Source organism: Pseudorasbora parva, chromosome 11 (genome assembly GCF_024679245.1).
Source record: "Pseudorasbora parva isolate DD20220531a chromosome 11, ASM2467924v1, whole genome shotgun sequence".
NCBI lineage: Eukaryota > Metazoa > Chordata > Actinopteri > Cypriniformes > Gobionidae > Pseudorasbora > Pseudorasbora parva.
The window spans coordinates 46750979-46769349 of record NC_090182.1 but is presented as its reverse complement, the minus strand read 5'-3'; the positions used below and the strand labels follow the sequence as shown (position 1 = coordinate 46769349).

The following is an 18371-nucleotide window of genomic DNA, read 5'->3' as shown; positions in this document are numbered from 1 at the left end:
CCTTTGACCCCACAGACTGAACAAAATGAAGCGCTGCTTGGTCATTGGTTGAGATAAATTGGTACTATCTGATTGTGTCCTTAAATTTAACAGCTGATTGGTTGATTGTGATCTGTCCCTTTCTATTAAAGTTATCTGACATTATCAAGAGTTTGTTCTGACAGTTAACTCTGAGTTCTTGTCATATTTTATTAGCATTTTCTAAACTATAGTGAATAAACTGCGATCATGTGAGGAAATGTTGAAGTTGTCTAAATGCATTGTGGTTTGACTGTGTGTATATACACACACACTATACACAAAATCACAGAAAACAGACATTTTTGTCAATTGTCCAGCCCTAGTTAAACTCCTGAACCAGCAGCAGTGACACATATGAAGGTTCTGCACTGTTTCCCACAGATTAACCTTTGACCCACCAGCACCGTCGCCATGGACACGGCACAGAGGTCACAGAGGTCAGAAGACCGGCCCCTCGCACCCAAACACTGCTAACGGTCAAGCGTGTTAATGAATAAGTGTGTGTGTGTGTGTGTCATGTGACTCTGACATCTGTCGGTGCGTCTCTAGTTCAGCTGTCACTCATCCAGACTCTGAATATCTGCTGATTTCACACTAACACTGAGGCCCCATTTACACTGCATGGTTCAAGTGACCCAAATCCGATTTTTTCCTCTCATGTGGCACAGATCGGATATGACATGTGAACGTGTAAGCAGGAATAAAACGCATGAATACCGATATCCTCAGATCGGATTCAGGCCTCACTCATATGTGGTAATAAATCTGATATGATTGGGATGCGTGCATTAGCGTCTGCCATGTAAGCGGTCAAATCCAGATATCCCCCAGTAAATGCGAGTCGTCCGTCACTGAAAAAAGGACGGAGGCGAATGACGTCAACTCAGGTGGACACAAACTACGATCCAGTGTTGACAAGTCTGCGGTTTTCATGTGGAATTGGGCTACTTTAACACAGTTTTGAGTTGCAATTGGACGGGTTTTGTTGTGAAAACCTGGCAACCCCGTCAAGGGCTCTCCTCTTTTTCTCCGTCTTAAAGCTACACTGTTTAACTTTTTTAGTTTATTCTTAGCTAAAATCACTTAGTTCTTTCAAAAATAGATGTGCTCATTAATGTATATTTACTTCTTTCGAGTAATAAAGTATTCTCGTAAGTTTAAAATATGCCGTTGAAAACACATACGGGTGAGGGGTTCGGATGGCGGTCGCCATGTTGCTCCTCCATCTTGAAAGTACAGTAGCCAAAGAGGGACATACCCGTAAATTCAAGCTTCGCTTTTCGTGTTTTAACACTCGATGGCACCGTGTCGCATGTGAAGAGGGGGATTGCTTGAGGCTGCTATATGATGATGGAGGATCACTCTTATACTCGAGGATATTTGCCAGAGTCGCCAAGGAAGCGGAAAAGAGAATTAAGACGGCAACGCGACAGGTAAATCAACGAGACAAACGTAAATATTGGAGTGGCCTTTCCAAGATGGAAAGAGCTCATGAGGAGCAACGATTTTAAAAAGAACGCCGACGTTGCCTGCTTTCTTCTCGACAGGTAATATTAATTCAGCCTATTTGTGTATATTGGAAGTTTTATTGTTGCTTGGCTAATTATATCATGGTGTGCTGTGCTTAACACTAGAACGACGTCTAGGATAGTTTTCCTCGCGTCAATGATGAAAAAGTATTGTTTACCTTATAACATAAATCCGTGTTCTATGACGCATAACATGAGATTAATATTTTAATTGCATTATAATTTGTAGGCTATATATGTAGGCACTTTCAATTTTAGTTATTTTTCTGTATACACAATTAATGTAGTCTAATCTGATAATGCTAGTATAAGTTAGCTGTTTCTAAGCAAGACTTTCACCTTTACTTTTACATCTGTCCTGTAATCTTATTCATTTAAGACGTATTATTGTACGATGTAAATATATTTCACATGAATGGGGCACTGGGAGGTCATCAGAGAAAATGATATAGCCAACAATGTAAACTTTGCCTTACGCTAGTGAGTTCGTACAATATACAGAATAATGATAGCACTGATAAAAGTTACTTTACTAAGATTAGCTTGCATTCGTCTGGGAACCTGATAGCTGATGTTAGCAATGAAATGGTAAAAAAATAACGAAAACGTAAAACTATTATTCATTTTACATAGATTCATTTGATCATTTGGCAAATTAAATAACTGCAAATTATAATAGTTTTCAAAAGTAACCTCATCACTTGAAGCAACACTCACCGAAGAGGTCGAACTGGAAGCCATGACTAAATCGGCCACCGTAGGAGTTAAACGAAATCGAAATTGAGAGGAGCAGAAACTATATTTCACTCGATGGTCATAACCTTTACACCACTAGATGGGGGAAAATATCACACAGTGGAGCTTTAAAGAGAGCAATGTTTTGCCGACTTTAAAGATGTGTGGAACAGTGCAGACAGCAAAACATTGTATAATCATTTTGTCTGCGTCCATTGCATAGCGCGCTGTTTTACTTCCTTTCACCGGTTAAGAACGTCTTGGGCTGTTTCGCCAGTGTAAAGTGTAAATGCAAATATCGGATACGGGTCGCTTTTGAAAAGTTGATGTAAGCAGGTCGTCAAAAAAATCGGATATAGTCACCAAATCGGAATTGTGCATCAAGACCTGCAGTGTAAATGCAGCCTGAGAGTCAGCAGACGAGGTCAGAGTCACTGATGTTTACTGTGTGCCGCCACACATCCACTGAGACACACACACACACTCACTCACACACACACTAACTCTCACTTTCTCACTCGCACACACACACTAATTCACAATCTCAAACTCACTAATGCATAAAAAAAGAGAAAGAATAAAATGCTACACAAGTGCAAAAATGTAGAAAATGTGAAGAAACGTCAGAGTAAGAAAGTCACGGGACAGATTTACCAAACTCTGTCAATGAGGGGTTTTGTTTCAGACAGAATCCATAGCGCCAAAACAAACAGCAGCGTTTATCTGTCCTCACATAACACACACTCACTGTCTTTCTGCTCATTAGAAATATTCACACATCTGGGGCTGATTTCCTGCTGCAGGCGCAGAGAAACCCATCCAGTCTCAACACAACAACTGCTCTCCTCTCCTCTCCATTACTGGGAAAGCAGAGCTCCTGTAGGTCTGCCATCCAATAATCACAATAAGCTTTGATACAAAACAAAGACTCAGATTTAAAATTCTACACTGTACATTTTTTTGTTGGTTGAACTTAAAGTAAGTAACCTGGTTGCCTTAAAATGTTGAGTTTATTGAAATAAAAAACTTGAGTTGATACAATGAAGGAAATTTGTTTAATAAATAGAAACGCAAAATATTATTGTATCTGATCCACATTTAAAAAAAAGATAAATCTTGAATCAATGAACTCAATTTTAAGGCAGGTAACTTTCTAAATAATATTTTACAGTGTATCAATTTTATTATGAAATTCAAAAAGTAACTACATGGCTGCTGAAGCGATCATCTCTTCCGCTCTACTACTAGATACAGCAGCAAATAAACACAAATGAACATCAGAACACTGCAAAAGATGCTTTTCTAACTTAGTATTTTTGTCGTGTTTCTAGTCAAAATATCAAAAAAATCCTTACATTAAGAAACATTTACCAGACAAGCAAAAGTAATTGTCTTGTTTTGGGGGAAAATAACTCGAAATGAAGACTTTTTGCTTAAAATAAGATAAATAATCTGCCAATGGGATGAGAAAAATAATCTTGTTTTCTGTTTGAATTAAGATTATTTTTCTCACCCCATTGGCAGATTATTTATCTTATTTTAAGCAAAAAGGCAGCCTCACGCAATACAAAGTCAATGGAGAGCGTTGGAATGTCAATCCAGAGTCCTGCACGGATCCGATTTAGTAAATCCGCACCCGCCCGTACCCGCGGTGCGTTAAACCGCATCCGACCCGTTTTCCGACAGGGAGCACTGATTAAAATCCACACCCGACCTGACCCGCTTAAAATAGACCCGACACCCGACAAGCACCCAAAATAAAATTAATTATAATGTGCTCTTAGGCCTATATAATGTGCTCGTAGGCCTATATAATGTGCGCGTAGGCCTATATAATGTGCTCGTAGGCCTATATAATGTGCGCGTAGGCCTATATAATGTGCGCGTAGGCCTATATAATGTGCGCGTAGGCCTATATAATGTGCTCGTAGGCCTATATAATGTGCTCGTAGGCCTATATAATGTGCTCGTAGGCCTATATAATGTGCGCGTAGGCCTATATAATGTGCGCGTAGGCCTATATAATGTGCGCGTAGGCCTATATAATGTGCTCGTAGGCCTATTTAATGTATGCGTAGGCCTATTTAATGTACGCGTAGGCCTATATAATGTGCTCGTAGGCCTATATAATGTGCGCGTAGGCCTATTTAATGTACGCGTAGGCCTATATAATGTCAGAGTAGGCCTATATAATGTGCGCGTAGGCCTATATAATGTGCTCGTAGGCCTATATAATGTGCGCGTAGGCCTATATAATGTGTGCGTAGGCCTATATAATGTCTGAGTAGGCCTATATAATGTGCTCGTAGGCCTATTTAATGTACGCGTAGGCCTATTTAATGTACGTGTAGGCCTATATAATGTGCGAGTAGGCCTATATAATGTGTGAGTAGGCCTATATAATGTGCGAGTAGGCCTATATAATGTGCGCGTAGGCCTATATAATGTGCGAGTAGGCCTATATAATGTGCTCGTAGGCCTATATAATGTGCGAGTAGGCCTATATAATGTGCGCAGAGGCCTATATAATGTGCGCGTAGGCCTATATAATTTGCGAGTAGGCCTATATAATTTGCGAGTAGGCCTATATAATGTGCGCGTAGGCCTATATAATGTCCGAGTAGGCCTATATAATGTGCGCGTAGGCCTATATAATGTGCGCGTTAGATTTGGCTGTACAGTCGTTCTGGAAAAAACAATGATGTCATCAGCTCCTTTTAATTTATCATAGAGCGACAATGTTGGCAGATCAGTATTATAGTTTATAGAATTAAATAAAACCTAATTAATTAATTTTGTTTGTATGTTTAGTTGAATAACTCTGATCATAATGTTAGTGTCCCCAACTGAGCAAGCCAAGCCAAAGGCGACCAAAGGAACCAAAACTCATCAGGGCATGATGGAGAAAAATAAACCTTAGAGAAACCCGACTCAGTTCTCCTCTGGCCTATTAACACACAGTGGAGGATTATTAGGTCAGAAATCATATTAGATCGGAATATTAAAAATTTCTGGGTATCACGCAAGAAACGGGTTTATTCAGGATGACGCGTCGATTACACAAGAGTATGAATATTTGAAAGATTGATATGATAGTCATGATCTCAGACACACAGTGAGGGTAAAGAGCGTCACCTGTGAAGAGTTTGGTGATGTGTTTGTTCTGTCGCCGGGCGGAACAGATGAGCAGAAGCCACGGAGGGAAGAGCTCGTGATGGCCGGCCAAAAGCTCAGCGATGTTTCCTGACCTCTGGTCTCGCTCTCCGGTCACACAGCCTTCATCCACTGAGTCCACCAGCACAAACAGAGCCTGAGACGGGGCCTTGCAGCTCAACAACGGCAACAACACACACCTGAGACACAAACACACACACTCTTAAGCTGATGATGATACACAGGGCAACTTTTTGAGCAATGTTGCTGAAAGATGTTGCTTGGACACTTTCCCATTAAGAATGGGCAACAAATTTCTATCTCAGGGCTCGACATTAAGCCTGTTCAGGTGCTCGTCCGAGTAAAAAATTTGCTTGTCCGGAATCTATTGATTTATTTGTTTATTTTACCGTATATACCCAAATATAAGACGACCCCCCATTTTTCAGACTTATTTTTTTGGGGGAAAAAATCTGGTTTTCAACAATCATCTTTGGCATATTAAAAACTGCATATTTGTGATTTGTTTACCTTTTTTAAAGGTGCACTATGCAACTTTCCATCCACTAGAGGTCGCCTGTTCAAAACAAAGGCGTAGTTTGATGACGCCAGGTGTGAGCGCAGTATCTTGGGACATGTGGTCTTGACCTCACAGCCGGTGGAAAATAGGACTCGGGCAGAAATCACGTTCATGGATGCGGTTATTAACGTTACTGTAGTGAAGGAGAACAGGAGCGAGTGTTGAGGAGCTGAGCACGGCCGCTGGAGCGATTGTTACACACACACACACACACACACACACACACACACGGCTCGCGAGCACCGGGACTTTTATTATGACGGAACGGGACACAGTCGCCCGGCGCCCACACTTCCGCTTTTTCCGGTCATGATTATGAGGTAAAGCAGCTCTGTTTATCATATCAGATACATTTCACTTGGCGCTGCGGTGACATGTTCACACTGCTAAGAGTAAAGCGCTTCTGCAGAATAAAGCCGAGGGTAGCGCAGATATGAAGTGATTGACAGGCGACTCCCTCAGACGCTATGCTGACTCGTCCCGGTCCTCAGTTAAAATAGCAATTTTCTCACAATTTACAAATAGTTGGAAACATTTGGCATATTGTAAGAACTCAACTGAACAAAATATATAACACTGGCCTAGTGGTTTTTGGATATTTTACTGCAAAAATACTACATAGTGCACCTTTAAGTACAAACAGGCGAGTTATGAAAAATTAAGTGTAAGGGATTTGTTCACTTCACACAAAAAGACTTTGAAATGAGACGGCTAACTGTAGTAGTGTTTAGTCCACTGTCTATAATCCGGTTGTTCGGTCTGACGTCACGCGGCAGCGCTTCTGGGTCCAAACGCTCTATCTAAACTACAAACCGTGCTAATATACACACACACACAAGTGACATCAGTGGGTTAATTCGAGTCTCTTGAAGCATCAGAAATACATTTTGGTCCAAAAATAACAAAAACTACGACTTTATTCAGCATTGTCTTCTCTTCCGGGTTCCTCCGAAAAGATTCAAACGGTGTGAATCGATCAATGATTCAGGTCGCCAATGTCACGTGATTTCAGCAGTTCAGATCGCGTCAAACCGCCAAACTGCTGAAATCACGTGACACTGGCGACCCGAAGCATTGATCGATTCACTGATTCATTAACCGTTTGAATCTTTACGGGTGTGGAACGACATTTGGGAGAGGAGTTAATGACATACATTTCATTTTTGGGTGAACTAACCCTTTAATGCCGCCGTCACGTGCTCTCAGAATGATCGTAAATACGAGTTTCCTCAGTAAAAATGGCTCATGAACGCGCTCCAATGTCACAATTTGAATGGCGTGAGCTCGTAATCACGACTTCAGAAGTAGGAAAATGATCACATTTCCGATAGCACGTGAAGGCGGCATAATTGTATAATTACACTGTAACACGGACGCCTTAAAATAAAGGCTAACTAAACATTTCAACCTGGCCTCCAAAAAAAATACGACTCTATCGGTCGTTTTTCAAGCACCTTATCCGGTTGTTAGGTCGCGCTTCCGGGTCCAGACGCTCTATCTAAACTACAAACGGTGCTAATATACACACACACACGTGGTGTAATACTACAAAAAGTTATAATCAACCTTTTTCTCCATACCAAAGTTCCCGATGGCCAGACAGTGATTCATCTTTTATAAATCGTTAAAATATTAATGTGTGTGACGCTGTGAGCACAGAGACTGTTGTGTAGACTGTAAGTATTTAAAATGTTTAACTTTTTTAAACGTTTGATGTTTAATATGAATAAATAGTGCTCATAAACGGGCGTCAATGGCATTCTCAAGTGAGACGAGTTGAGGCTTGGACCCAGAAGCGCCGTTCCTTACGTCACGACTTAACAAGCGGATAGCCTAATTTAGAGATCACTTTTTTTTTTAACCGACAACTTTGATCGGTTAACTTTGATTCGGTCAACCATCGGTCAAACGGTCATCGGTTAACATCCCTAGTCACAATGTTGAAGTAGCTTATTAAAATCATTCAGATATTGCGTGACGTTGCGATATGCATATTGCGACGTGTACATTTGCGATAATTCAATAATGTCGATTTTTTATTTTTTGCACGACCCTAGTGCACTCTTTATAAAGTCACACTGCGGCAGATGTTTGTTGAAGGCACACAATACGCGTTTTAAATGGATGTAAAGCCATTGTGTTTGATGGCACATGAGATGATTGGTGCGGTTTTGAGGAAGCAGAGACTCTCTTACATCAGCTTTGTATTGGTTGACTCAGTGTCTGTCCACTCATTTCCTGTCCAGTTCTGTCATTATATCACACACACACATGGTGTGTCCCAATTTGCATATCTCAAAAAAATGATTGTATGATGCGGTTCACTTTATTTAAGCAATTCATCTCGATTTAACCGCATTATATCAGGTTTCTGGTTCAGGTGTAATTGCTTCATGTTATATTGACTTAAAACCATTACTCTTTGACATAACTTGATGTTTTTATTTTCAAATAACATGTTATAATTAAGTAACCTAATCAAACAGGACATTCACTTCCCATCATGCTTTGCAAAAGGGCTGAATTTGGAGATGAAATGCTCAAATAAAGTGCTATTATGCATTTATAACAAGATGAGAAATGGAGAGAGTTTTTAATGTTTAATGTTCTGTTATGTTGGTATTTAAGAGTGTGTGTTCTGTTCGTGTTTTTGGAGGTTACCACTGTGTGGAGCATGTGCTTGGGCTGAGGACCTGCTAATAACAATTAAAGCTGTTTTAAAAATATTTTTTTTTAAAACACCTACTTTGGGAATGCAATGGATGTAACAAACAACTTTTGTAAGAAAAATTCTTGATACATTGTAATTGAACTGGATTACACTGCAAAAAATACTTTTCTTACTCAGTATTTTTGTCTTGTTTCGACTCCAAACATCTAAATTCTTAAATCAAGAAGTATTTACTAGACAAGCAAAAGTAATTGTCTTGTTTTGGGAAGAAATAACTCAAAATGAAGAGAGTTTTTGCTTAAAATAAGATAAATAATCTGCCAATGGGGTGAGAAAAATAATCTTAATTCAAACAGAAAACAAAGATTATTTATCTTATTAATGTAAGAATTTGTATATATTTTGATTATAAACAAGACAAAAATACTAAGTAAGAAAAGCATGTTTTGCAGTGTTGTTATGGTTTTTGTTTGATATTCATTTTGAATAATTAAACTTAATAGTTTTGGACAAAATTAAGCATGTTAACCTGATTCAACTAAATGGCATTAAATAAAAACGTTTAAAAAAAAAATGATAATCTCTTTACTGAAATAAACAATGTTAATTCATTCAATATAAACCAGTTAGGTGGAACCTGTTGACAAAAACAAAACAAAAAAAGTAAATCCAAATTGTTTTTTGGGTGTACTATCCATCCTAAATAGTATTTGAATTAGTGCGTCTCAAATCGAGTACACCCGCATGGTCTACTATTTCCGAAGTTTATTGTACTGCATGTCAGATTTCATCCGTCTCTACACTAGCAGTAAAATCACAGCTGCATTATTATAACTGCATTTCTGACCGAAAGATTGGGACGAGTCTGAATATGCGGCTGATGGACTCTTTGTGAACCGGGCTCTCAGCCCACGTCACACACACACACACACACACACACTAACAGAGTGTGTTTGTGCATGAGAGTAGGCGCATGGCCTGAAATCCCCCAGCATGCACTACAGCAGAGAAACACAAGCAGATTGTCAGGTAGCAGTTAATATACCAAAATGTCCTAAACAACACCTCATAGGTTTCAATTTACCATTAGAAATATATGATTATTTCAGCCTGGTCTCATTGGAAAAACGTCATTTCCGTTAACCCTTTAAACACAAACTAATGCAATGTGTAATTCAAAATACAGGTAAAACACCTGTAAAAAACCAATATGGAAAAATCCCTCATATTTATGCAGTACATTGGGATCTATTTTTACTGGGGGGGGGGGGGGGGGGCTGTGTACTGCTGCTGTTAGAAATCTTAATATATGCAGATGTACGTAAGAGATTTTGGAATAGTATAGGGACCTTATTTATCTGTATTGCCAAAAAAGGAGATTTAGTTTTTTCGGCACTTCTTACAACTGAAAACTAAATATTGTTGAAATGCTTGTCAAAGAGATTTAAACAAATATCTAGAATTGATTGTACACAGGGATCAATCATATTGTGTTCCCAAGAGGTTTATTATGGATGATTTATTCCAGCCTGGTCTCATTGGCAAAACGTAGCTATGAAAACGTTTTTGCAAACCACAAAATACGTACCAAATAGGTTCATATCGCGACAGTGAAAGTGAAAAGTTTAGTTGTTTTCTGGAACAGATGTGTGTGAATCTGGCATGTTTTGTTACGTTGGTTTTTTAACGCACACCCACACCAAACCCTAAATCAACCCGATAGTGCTAACAGCACTAACAAGCAAATGTGACAAAAATAAGATTGTATCATGTCATTTTAGCTTAACTCGTCTTTTATCGCAAGCTCAAATCTACACCAGCTGAGCTATCGAGCTTAATAGGTCAGAAAAGCCGAACATATGGAGCTGGTTAAAGGGTTAGGTTACCCAAAAATTAACTCCTCACTAGGGATGCGCGGTATACAGGTACTGGAAAAATGCCGGTATATATTTTATTTAAAACGGTACGATATCATGATTTTGCACATTTCGGTATATGCTGCTGTTCCGAAGTTCACCGCTAGATGGCAGCGCGCTACACAAACTGACCCGAAACAGCCGGCAAATGTGACGACAACATAGACAAACAAAATGGATAAAGCAGTTGAATCTCACTCAAGATTAGGGTTGGGCATCGTTTTGATTTGAACGATTCTGATGCCGATTCCGATTCTTACTTTCGATTCCGGTTCTTTTCGATTCTCGATTCCGATTCTTTGAGGGGTGGAGTCAAAACATATCACATCGATATTCAATGCTATTTTCAATACAACGGGGGAAAAACGCTGCATATACTGTCAATTAGATATTTTTTATATAATTTTTTTTTTGTCTGTCTTTTGAAAGTCTAGGCAATCAAACATTTCTTCTGAAGAGATCACTTTATATGATAAAGCTTTTAAGCTTTTTCTCATATATAAACATTGATCAATTACTATTAAAATTCTCTCACAAATATTTGTTAGCTCAATGTATTTTTTACAACGGGGTAATTGTGTTGCAATAGTTTACACACAGCACAAATAAATACAGTAGAATAAAAGATATAAATGAAATAGACTGCTTTATTTTTTCAGGTAGGTCTAACATTCAGGTAAGAAATAAATTTAAAATAACATTGGATAATGTTTTTTGCAAAAAAATAAATATTTTCATATAAAACCATTAAAGTTAGACAAGTTGATCAGTCAAGAGCAATGTGATCGTTTGTCTTTGAATAACAAATGACTGCGGTCCCCCACTCATTGATCCTGAACTGTTCCTGTTACTCATTCTTCATTTCTTCCTGAATTGTTTAAGACTGTGTTTACATACTGTTCAAAATGTGCACTGAGAATTTGGTTGATTGTATTTGACCAATAATAAGCTGGAAAAAGAAGCATTGTATGTCAGGGGCGGCTTTATTACGGTAGGCTATGTGTGTGTGTGCGCTTCAGATGTGAGCTTGAAATCTGCGGGGATTCGTAGAATTATGTGCAATCCCGCGCGAAATTCAGACCGATCACACACACTAACACTAACACGCTGTCGTAAGGAAAAGTCCAGCAGAACGCGCGTCCGTCGTGTTCAGAGGTTAACCGGCTGAGTGAGAATATGCGGCTGCGTGTCAACTCGCTGTCGGTCAGAGAGGAGAGGAGAGGACAGCAGCTGGGATCGATTGTGTAGGCTGAGCAGGCTATCGTATCTTTTTAGATATTTCAGTATCGATATTTTTGACAACACTAGTTGCACTGAGCCGACCCAGGCTTTTAAAAGTGAAATAAATCCACACTTTAGAGCCGCTTACCGGGCTTCCATGACTAAAAGAACAAGCGGGCGCGCAAGCACCGGAAATCAGGTGGCCATGGAAACCAAAACTTGCGCGCTTGGAAAAATAAATTTTCTAAACGATTCCAATGGAATCGTTATTTTTTAAACGGTTCCAAGTTAGAACCGGTTCTCGATGCCCAACCCTACTCAAGATGCCCAAAACAAATTAATAAAGGGAGGAGTAGAAGTGGAATTTGTAATTACTTTGCTTATAAAACTGATGACGAACCATCAAACCTAGCCAAGCATCTGTCACTATCCTGACTTCAAGACTTCTGAAGAGATCGACAGGTCAGTGATCATTCAAACCATCTCATTTAGACATTTATTTTCTTTTTACACTGATCAACGCACACACACAGCCTAACATAAGATCGAATATCACTAAATCTCCAGCTTTCGTTTCAACCAATGACATTTAGATCTCATAATATTTGCTCGCGTACTATTGCACTATTTACATTCCCGTTAGACACAGCCGACTGTGTTTATGTGAATACTCACTAAAGACGGACATTTGTACATAATTCTGTGTATTTGACTGTTTAAGGAAATTTAATGTGTAATGTGCGAGCTCTAACGTTACGTTACAGGAGTGTGTGTGTGTGTCGTTGTTATGAGCTCATATCTCCTGTAACTGTTATTACGAAATGCTATAAAATCTCTTGCATGTCTAAATGATTTCCGTTCTCCATCCCGAGACGAGCGTGAAATGTTGAATCGGATTATGAGGATTGCTTTAGTGTCGTGCGATGTCTTTTGAACCCAGAAGCAATTTGCTAATTTTGAGAGATTTTTGCTGCAATTATTTCTCACAAGAAAGTTTTCAAATGACTGATTTGATGTGATAAGCTTTGCTAATTAATTTGCTAATAAACATTTGTGGTGATATTCCACGTACTCATTCTTGCGCAATATACCCGCGCTAATATTAGACTGTGTGGTATCGATTTAATATCGGTACTTCGGTATTAGATTGTGGTACCGTACCGAAGCCAAAATTGTGGTATCGACCCATCCCTACTCCTCCCCCTAGTTTATTTCATGAACTCCTCTCCCCTAATGTTGTTCCAAACCCGTAAGACCTCCGTTCATCTTCACACACAGTTTAAGATATTTTAGATTTAGTGCGAGGCCTTTCTGTCCTTTGAATGTAAGTGTATGCACACTATACTGTCCACACACTATACTGTTACAGGTGTGGAACGACATTAGGGAGAGGAGTTCATGAAAGAAATATCATTTTTGGTGAACTAACCCCTTGGAGACAAACTCCAAAATGTATTTGTTTACAGATCATGGACTATGGTATAAATATATTTATTTTTAAATACTGCTGTTCTACTGCCTCAGTGTTCATTTCACTTTGAAACTGTCGCGATATGAACCTATTGGTGCGTATTTTGTGGTTTGCAAAAACTATGTCACAGCTACGTTTTGCCAATGAGACCAGGTTGGATTATAGCGCCACCTAGGGTCCGATCTCCATAAAGTTGTTATAGATATTCAGATTTGAGATGAACCACGGTGCAATTGCGTGCCGAACCGTACAGTATATATACTTGCATGTACAGAGTATACTCACATAAACCAATATATATGATACAGCACATCTCAACGGCTTTATTGCTTGTAGTCGCAAAATTTTGCGACTAAAATGACTTTCTGTCATTGACTTTCAATGACTACATGACTTTCTCTAAACCTGCGATGTGTATTGTGAAATAAAACTGACATAAATTAGCGGCCTACAGAAAGTTTGCATGTGTGCATATCAGAAACACAGCGAGAGGTGAACCATAAACCAAAGCCAGCATAAAGACACACTGTCAAACACACGACTGTTCTCGAACTCTCGGAAAAGAGTGTGTCTCGCGCTTTAAATGTTGCCTGAACCTTCGAGCGCAAACTGCTGAGTCATCTCAGAGTGAATGACACACACACACACACACACACACACACACACACACACACACACACAGATCCAGCACACGCTCATCCTTCAGTTCTGGAGCGCATAAACCAAATTTAGATCTCAGATCAAACTGAGCCATCGGATTTAAAGTGGAGCCTGAGTGTGTACGTGTGTGTGTGTGTGTGTGTGTGTGTACGTGTGTGTGTGTGTGGGCATGTTTTTGTGACATGAGGACACAAATGTGTATAATGCCATGGGTATGACACAGGTATTACAGGAGAGGGTGAAATATGAGGACATTACCCATGGCCCCACTTTACATAAGGCTTATAAATCACACAGGAGGAGTTTTTATGAGAAAGTAAAAATGCAGAATGTTTCCTGTGATGGGTAGGTTTAGGTGTGTGTGTGTGTGTGTGTGTGTGTGTGTGTGTCTCGCTTTCACAAACATACTGACCCCAAACATTTTAATGTTAGTGTAGATTCTGCCAAGACAGAAGTGATGCTGAATAACTCAAATGCTGACTCATGACACAGAGCTCAATCATCTATAGATCTGTAGAGTTCACAGAGTTCAGCGAGACCTTCACTCAGTCACATCACCACACACACACACACACGTCTGAAGACAAGAGTTATTTTACACACACTCACATACACAATGTTGTGTGTATTTGACCGTTAGCGCAGTAAGACACTCATTTTGGTATCTGAAACTAACGAGCTATTTGAGAATTTATGGCTCCATGAAATCCGTTTTATTTTTTCCCCAAATGCCGTATTTTTCTACATTTTTCTGGATTCCATTTAAATGGTTGAATGAATAACAGGTCTAATTAATTTCATTAATAAAAAATAACTTAGGCCCTACGTTTTTTTTCTTTCCGGAAAGTCCATGTTGTGTTTTGTTTTTTTCTGGTAATCAAATGAATTTATAAAACAATAATTTATATATAATCCATTTAAATTTAAATAAACCCTCCCATTTTTTGGCAAGCAAAAGTGCTGCACAACAGGGGTAAATTTATATAATTAAAACATGGAAGAAATATGTGCGATTATTCCTTTAAAATTAAAGTTGATAATTATTGTATTGTTGTTATTAGTATTCAGACTTACATTAAACTGTACAATTGTGTGCTATAGAGTGTGTGTGAGGGGGGGGGGGGGTATTTTTGTGACATATCAGATATTTTTGTGACATATGAGGATAATGTGTATAATGCCATGGGTATGACACAGGTATTACAGGAGAGGGTGAAATATGAGGACATTACCCATGGCCCCACTTTACAAAAGGCTTATAAATCACACAGGAGGAGTTTTTATGAGAAAGTAAAAATGCAGAATGTTTCCTGTGATGGGTAGGTTTAGGGGCAGTGTGTGTGTGTGTGTGTGTGTGTGTGTGTGTGTGTGTGTGTGTGTGTGTGTGTGTGTGTGATAAAACCGCACGTCTGCACCATTCATTCATGCGACAGGCGATTCCAAATGAAAGCTCCAGTGTGTGATCTGCCAGATTAGCAGCAGGCGCTCCTCACCTCTTGAAGGCCTCGGATGGGTTCCTCTCACACTCCCCCGGCTGCAGCGCGCTCTGGACCGCCGGCTCCGTCACCTTCTCCTCGTAATCCGGCACGAGTCCCGACCCGCAAATCTGAGCCACCAAACCGCGGATAAAGCCGCTAACACAGAGTGTGTCCGAATCCTCCGGTCGGCAAAAGTGGAAGCCGAGAGCGAGCCGGTGCAGCCCGCGGTGAGCCGAACCGGGCCACAGTAGCTCCGTACACAGGGCCGACTTCCCACTGCCGGGGCCGCCCACCAGCAGAACCCCCCACGACCCGCCTTTCTGGCTGGTTTTCTCCTGAAGGCAATGTTGGATCTTATGGAAGACCCATTCGCGGCAGTAAAAGCGCTTGCCCTGCAGAAGGCTGGTCTGAGCCATGATTGGAGGTCGAGAGGCTCAGATTGGACCTCAAACCCCGAGCGGGCGTCGGCGCAAACACCCGTCCATCACCATGACGATGAGTCTGAGTGACACGCTCCTCCTTTTGGAAGAATTCAGGACCAGAACCTGGAGGTGGATTTAGGGGGCGTTTCAGAGCCTACACACTGAGGTCTCCATCAGATCGGGCCATGACTGTGTGTTTGTCATTGTCAACGGGCTGATGAAACACCCTGAAATAAAACACACACACACACACGACACCATTAAAGCCAACGTGTATGGAACAATCAGCTCAAACGTGGTGCTAGCAGTTTCCCAATCAAATTCATACATTTAATGCAAATACAAAGACTGCAAAAAATGCTTTGCTTACTTACTATTACTATCTTTGTCTTGTTTCCACACTGTAAAAAAAAAAATGTTGTTGGTTTAACTTAAAAGAGTAAATAACCTGGTTGCCTTAAAATTTTGAATTTATTGAAATAAAAAAATTTGAGTTGATACAATGAAGGAAATTTGTTAAATAAATAGAAACTCAAAATATTATTGTATCTGAAGCACATAAAAAATGTGATAAATCATGAAAATAGCACAGTTTGGCTGCGTCATCACAAATAAAACACACAATTACCCAATATGATTACAACATCTTTTAATAATATTTTAATAAAGGTTGTCAAATCTCAAAAAAATGTTCATTGTATTAACTCAAAATTTTAAGGAAGCCAGGTAAACTTTTTCTAAATCATTTTTACCGTGTAGTCAAAATATCTAAAAATTCTTAATTGTTTTAATTGCAATATATACATAAGACGGAACAACCAATAATGTAAGACACTTCCATTAGGATTAGGGATGTCAACGTTTCATCGATGATCGATTAATTGTCGATAAGACATTTGATCGATAAGACTTATCGATCATCGATTAAGCAGGGTCATGCGCGTGCGTGAGGAAACGGGAGGAAAAATGAAGCGAGCGTGCCCGAGTTCTATTTGGAACCATTTTACAGCTGGAGTCACACCTTCATCATGACTGCAAGCTTGCATGTGCATTCGCAGCCTTTTGTTTTGTGCAAATGTAAGTTGTAATATTGTGTTTATTTTGTGCAGGCCTATCTTTAGCTGATTTATCTCATAAGGATGCATTTGGTTAATAATTAACGTTAGAGGTGAGCGGTAGTAAAAGCGTGGCGGTGATCAGCTTCAGCGTGCAGCTCCAACAGCAATGCACAGCTAATAATGACTATGATTGGGACTGTCATGTTACACAACATTAATGAGAACACTATTGTAGCCTAATAAAACATTGTGATTGTTAATTATTTGGGTTTATTTGCCGTGTTTCATTGCGTTGATCCAGGAAGAGCGCATGCACAACATGAGTCACGCATTCTGACTCGCGCATAACTTAGTTCACTTGTGCATTCGCATCAGATTGTGCTGAAGTAATTTGTAATATTACATTTATTTTGTGACGTTATATATGTGATCAATCATATAGGATGCGTTTCTTTCAAGCGAAATAAAACGCACTAACAAATGGCTTCAGTCAGTGATGGCTACCGGTTTTCATTCAGTGCTTCTGCTTTAGCGCATGCAGAGCAATGCATAATAACGATGATTGGGACGATCATATTATATAACAGAAATGAGAACACTATTTTAATAAATGGTTGTAAAGTCATTGGGTTTAGGTGCCGTGTTTAGAGCGTTGTTCCTAGAGCGCGTGAACACCACGCGTCTCCCATTCTCAATATGAATATCAGCAACTCAATTCAAGTTCACTTGTCCATTCGCATCATTTTGTTAAGATATATAATTTGTAATATTTTGTTAACTTTATATAAATCTGATTAATCTCATATAGGAAGCTTTTTGTTGAGTTAAATAACGTGCTAGCAAAGTTTCAGTGTAACTTACCAGTGTTGATTCAGCGCATCAGCTTCAGCTCGCGCTGTTCAAACAGCAACGCACAACTAATAATAACTATGATTGGGACTGTCACATTACATTACATTACATTAATGAAAACAATATTTTAATAAATCGTTTTGAATTAACTGGGTTTAGGTGACGTTTCAGCACGTTGCTCTTGCAAGTGCGTCCACAAATTCTGAATAACAGATCTGAGGCGGTGTTCGTGTTGTGTTAAATGTTATATTTGGTAATTAAATAAGTAGCCTAATGTAATTAAATTATAAATAACATCGACTAATTTTACAATCCCATAGCCCTTTGTTTAGATAAAAATCCTTATCATTCATTTGGTGAAGAATATGGCGTTTTGAGCAGCATTGCACATAGGCCTACTGTCATGCTGTCGGCTATAAGCCACTGCTGTAGACGCATATTTCAGTATTATGGTTAACGATTAATCGATTAATTGATCGTTAATTTAAACGACGATCGATCATGGGAATTTGTGAAAATTGACATCCCTAATTAGGATACAAACAGAGCTTAAATTTGCGAAGAAACCAGAAAAAAAAAGAAATACCAAAAAATACAAATACAA

General features: G+C 39.3%; 1 protein-coding gene across 2 annotated transcripts in view; it reads right to left on the bottom strand.

Annotated features, from left to right (window-relative positions):
- ankrd50 (ankyrin repeat domain 50) overlaps positions 1-18371 on the bottom strand; it is a 48446-nt gene that overhangs the window by 22006 nt on the left and 8069 nt on the right. The window contains exons 2-4 of one of the 2 annotated variants that reach the window (XM_067458138.1): positions 16232-16258; positions 15451-16084; positions 5421-5638 (exon numbers count right to left, since the gene is read on the bottom strand). In XM_067458138.1, the coding sequence (XP_067314239.1) occupies positions 5421-5638; positions 15451-15851 (619 nt within the window). In that variant the 5' untranslated portion in view covers positions 15852-16084; positions 16232-16258. The remainder of the gene's footprint in view (positions 1-5420; positions 5639-15450; positions 16085-16231; positions 16259-18371) is intronic. The other variant, XM_067458137.1, reaches the window with a different exon arrangement.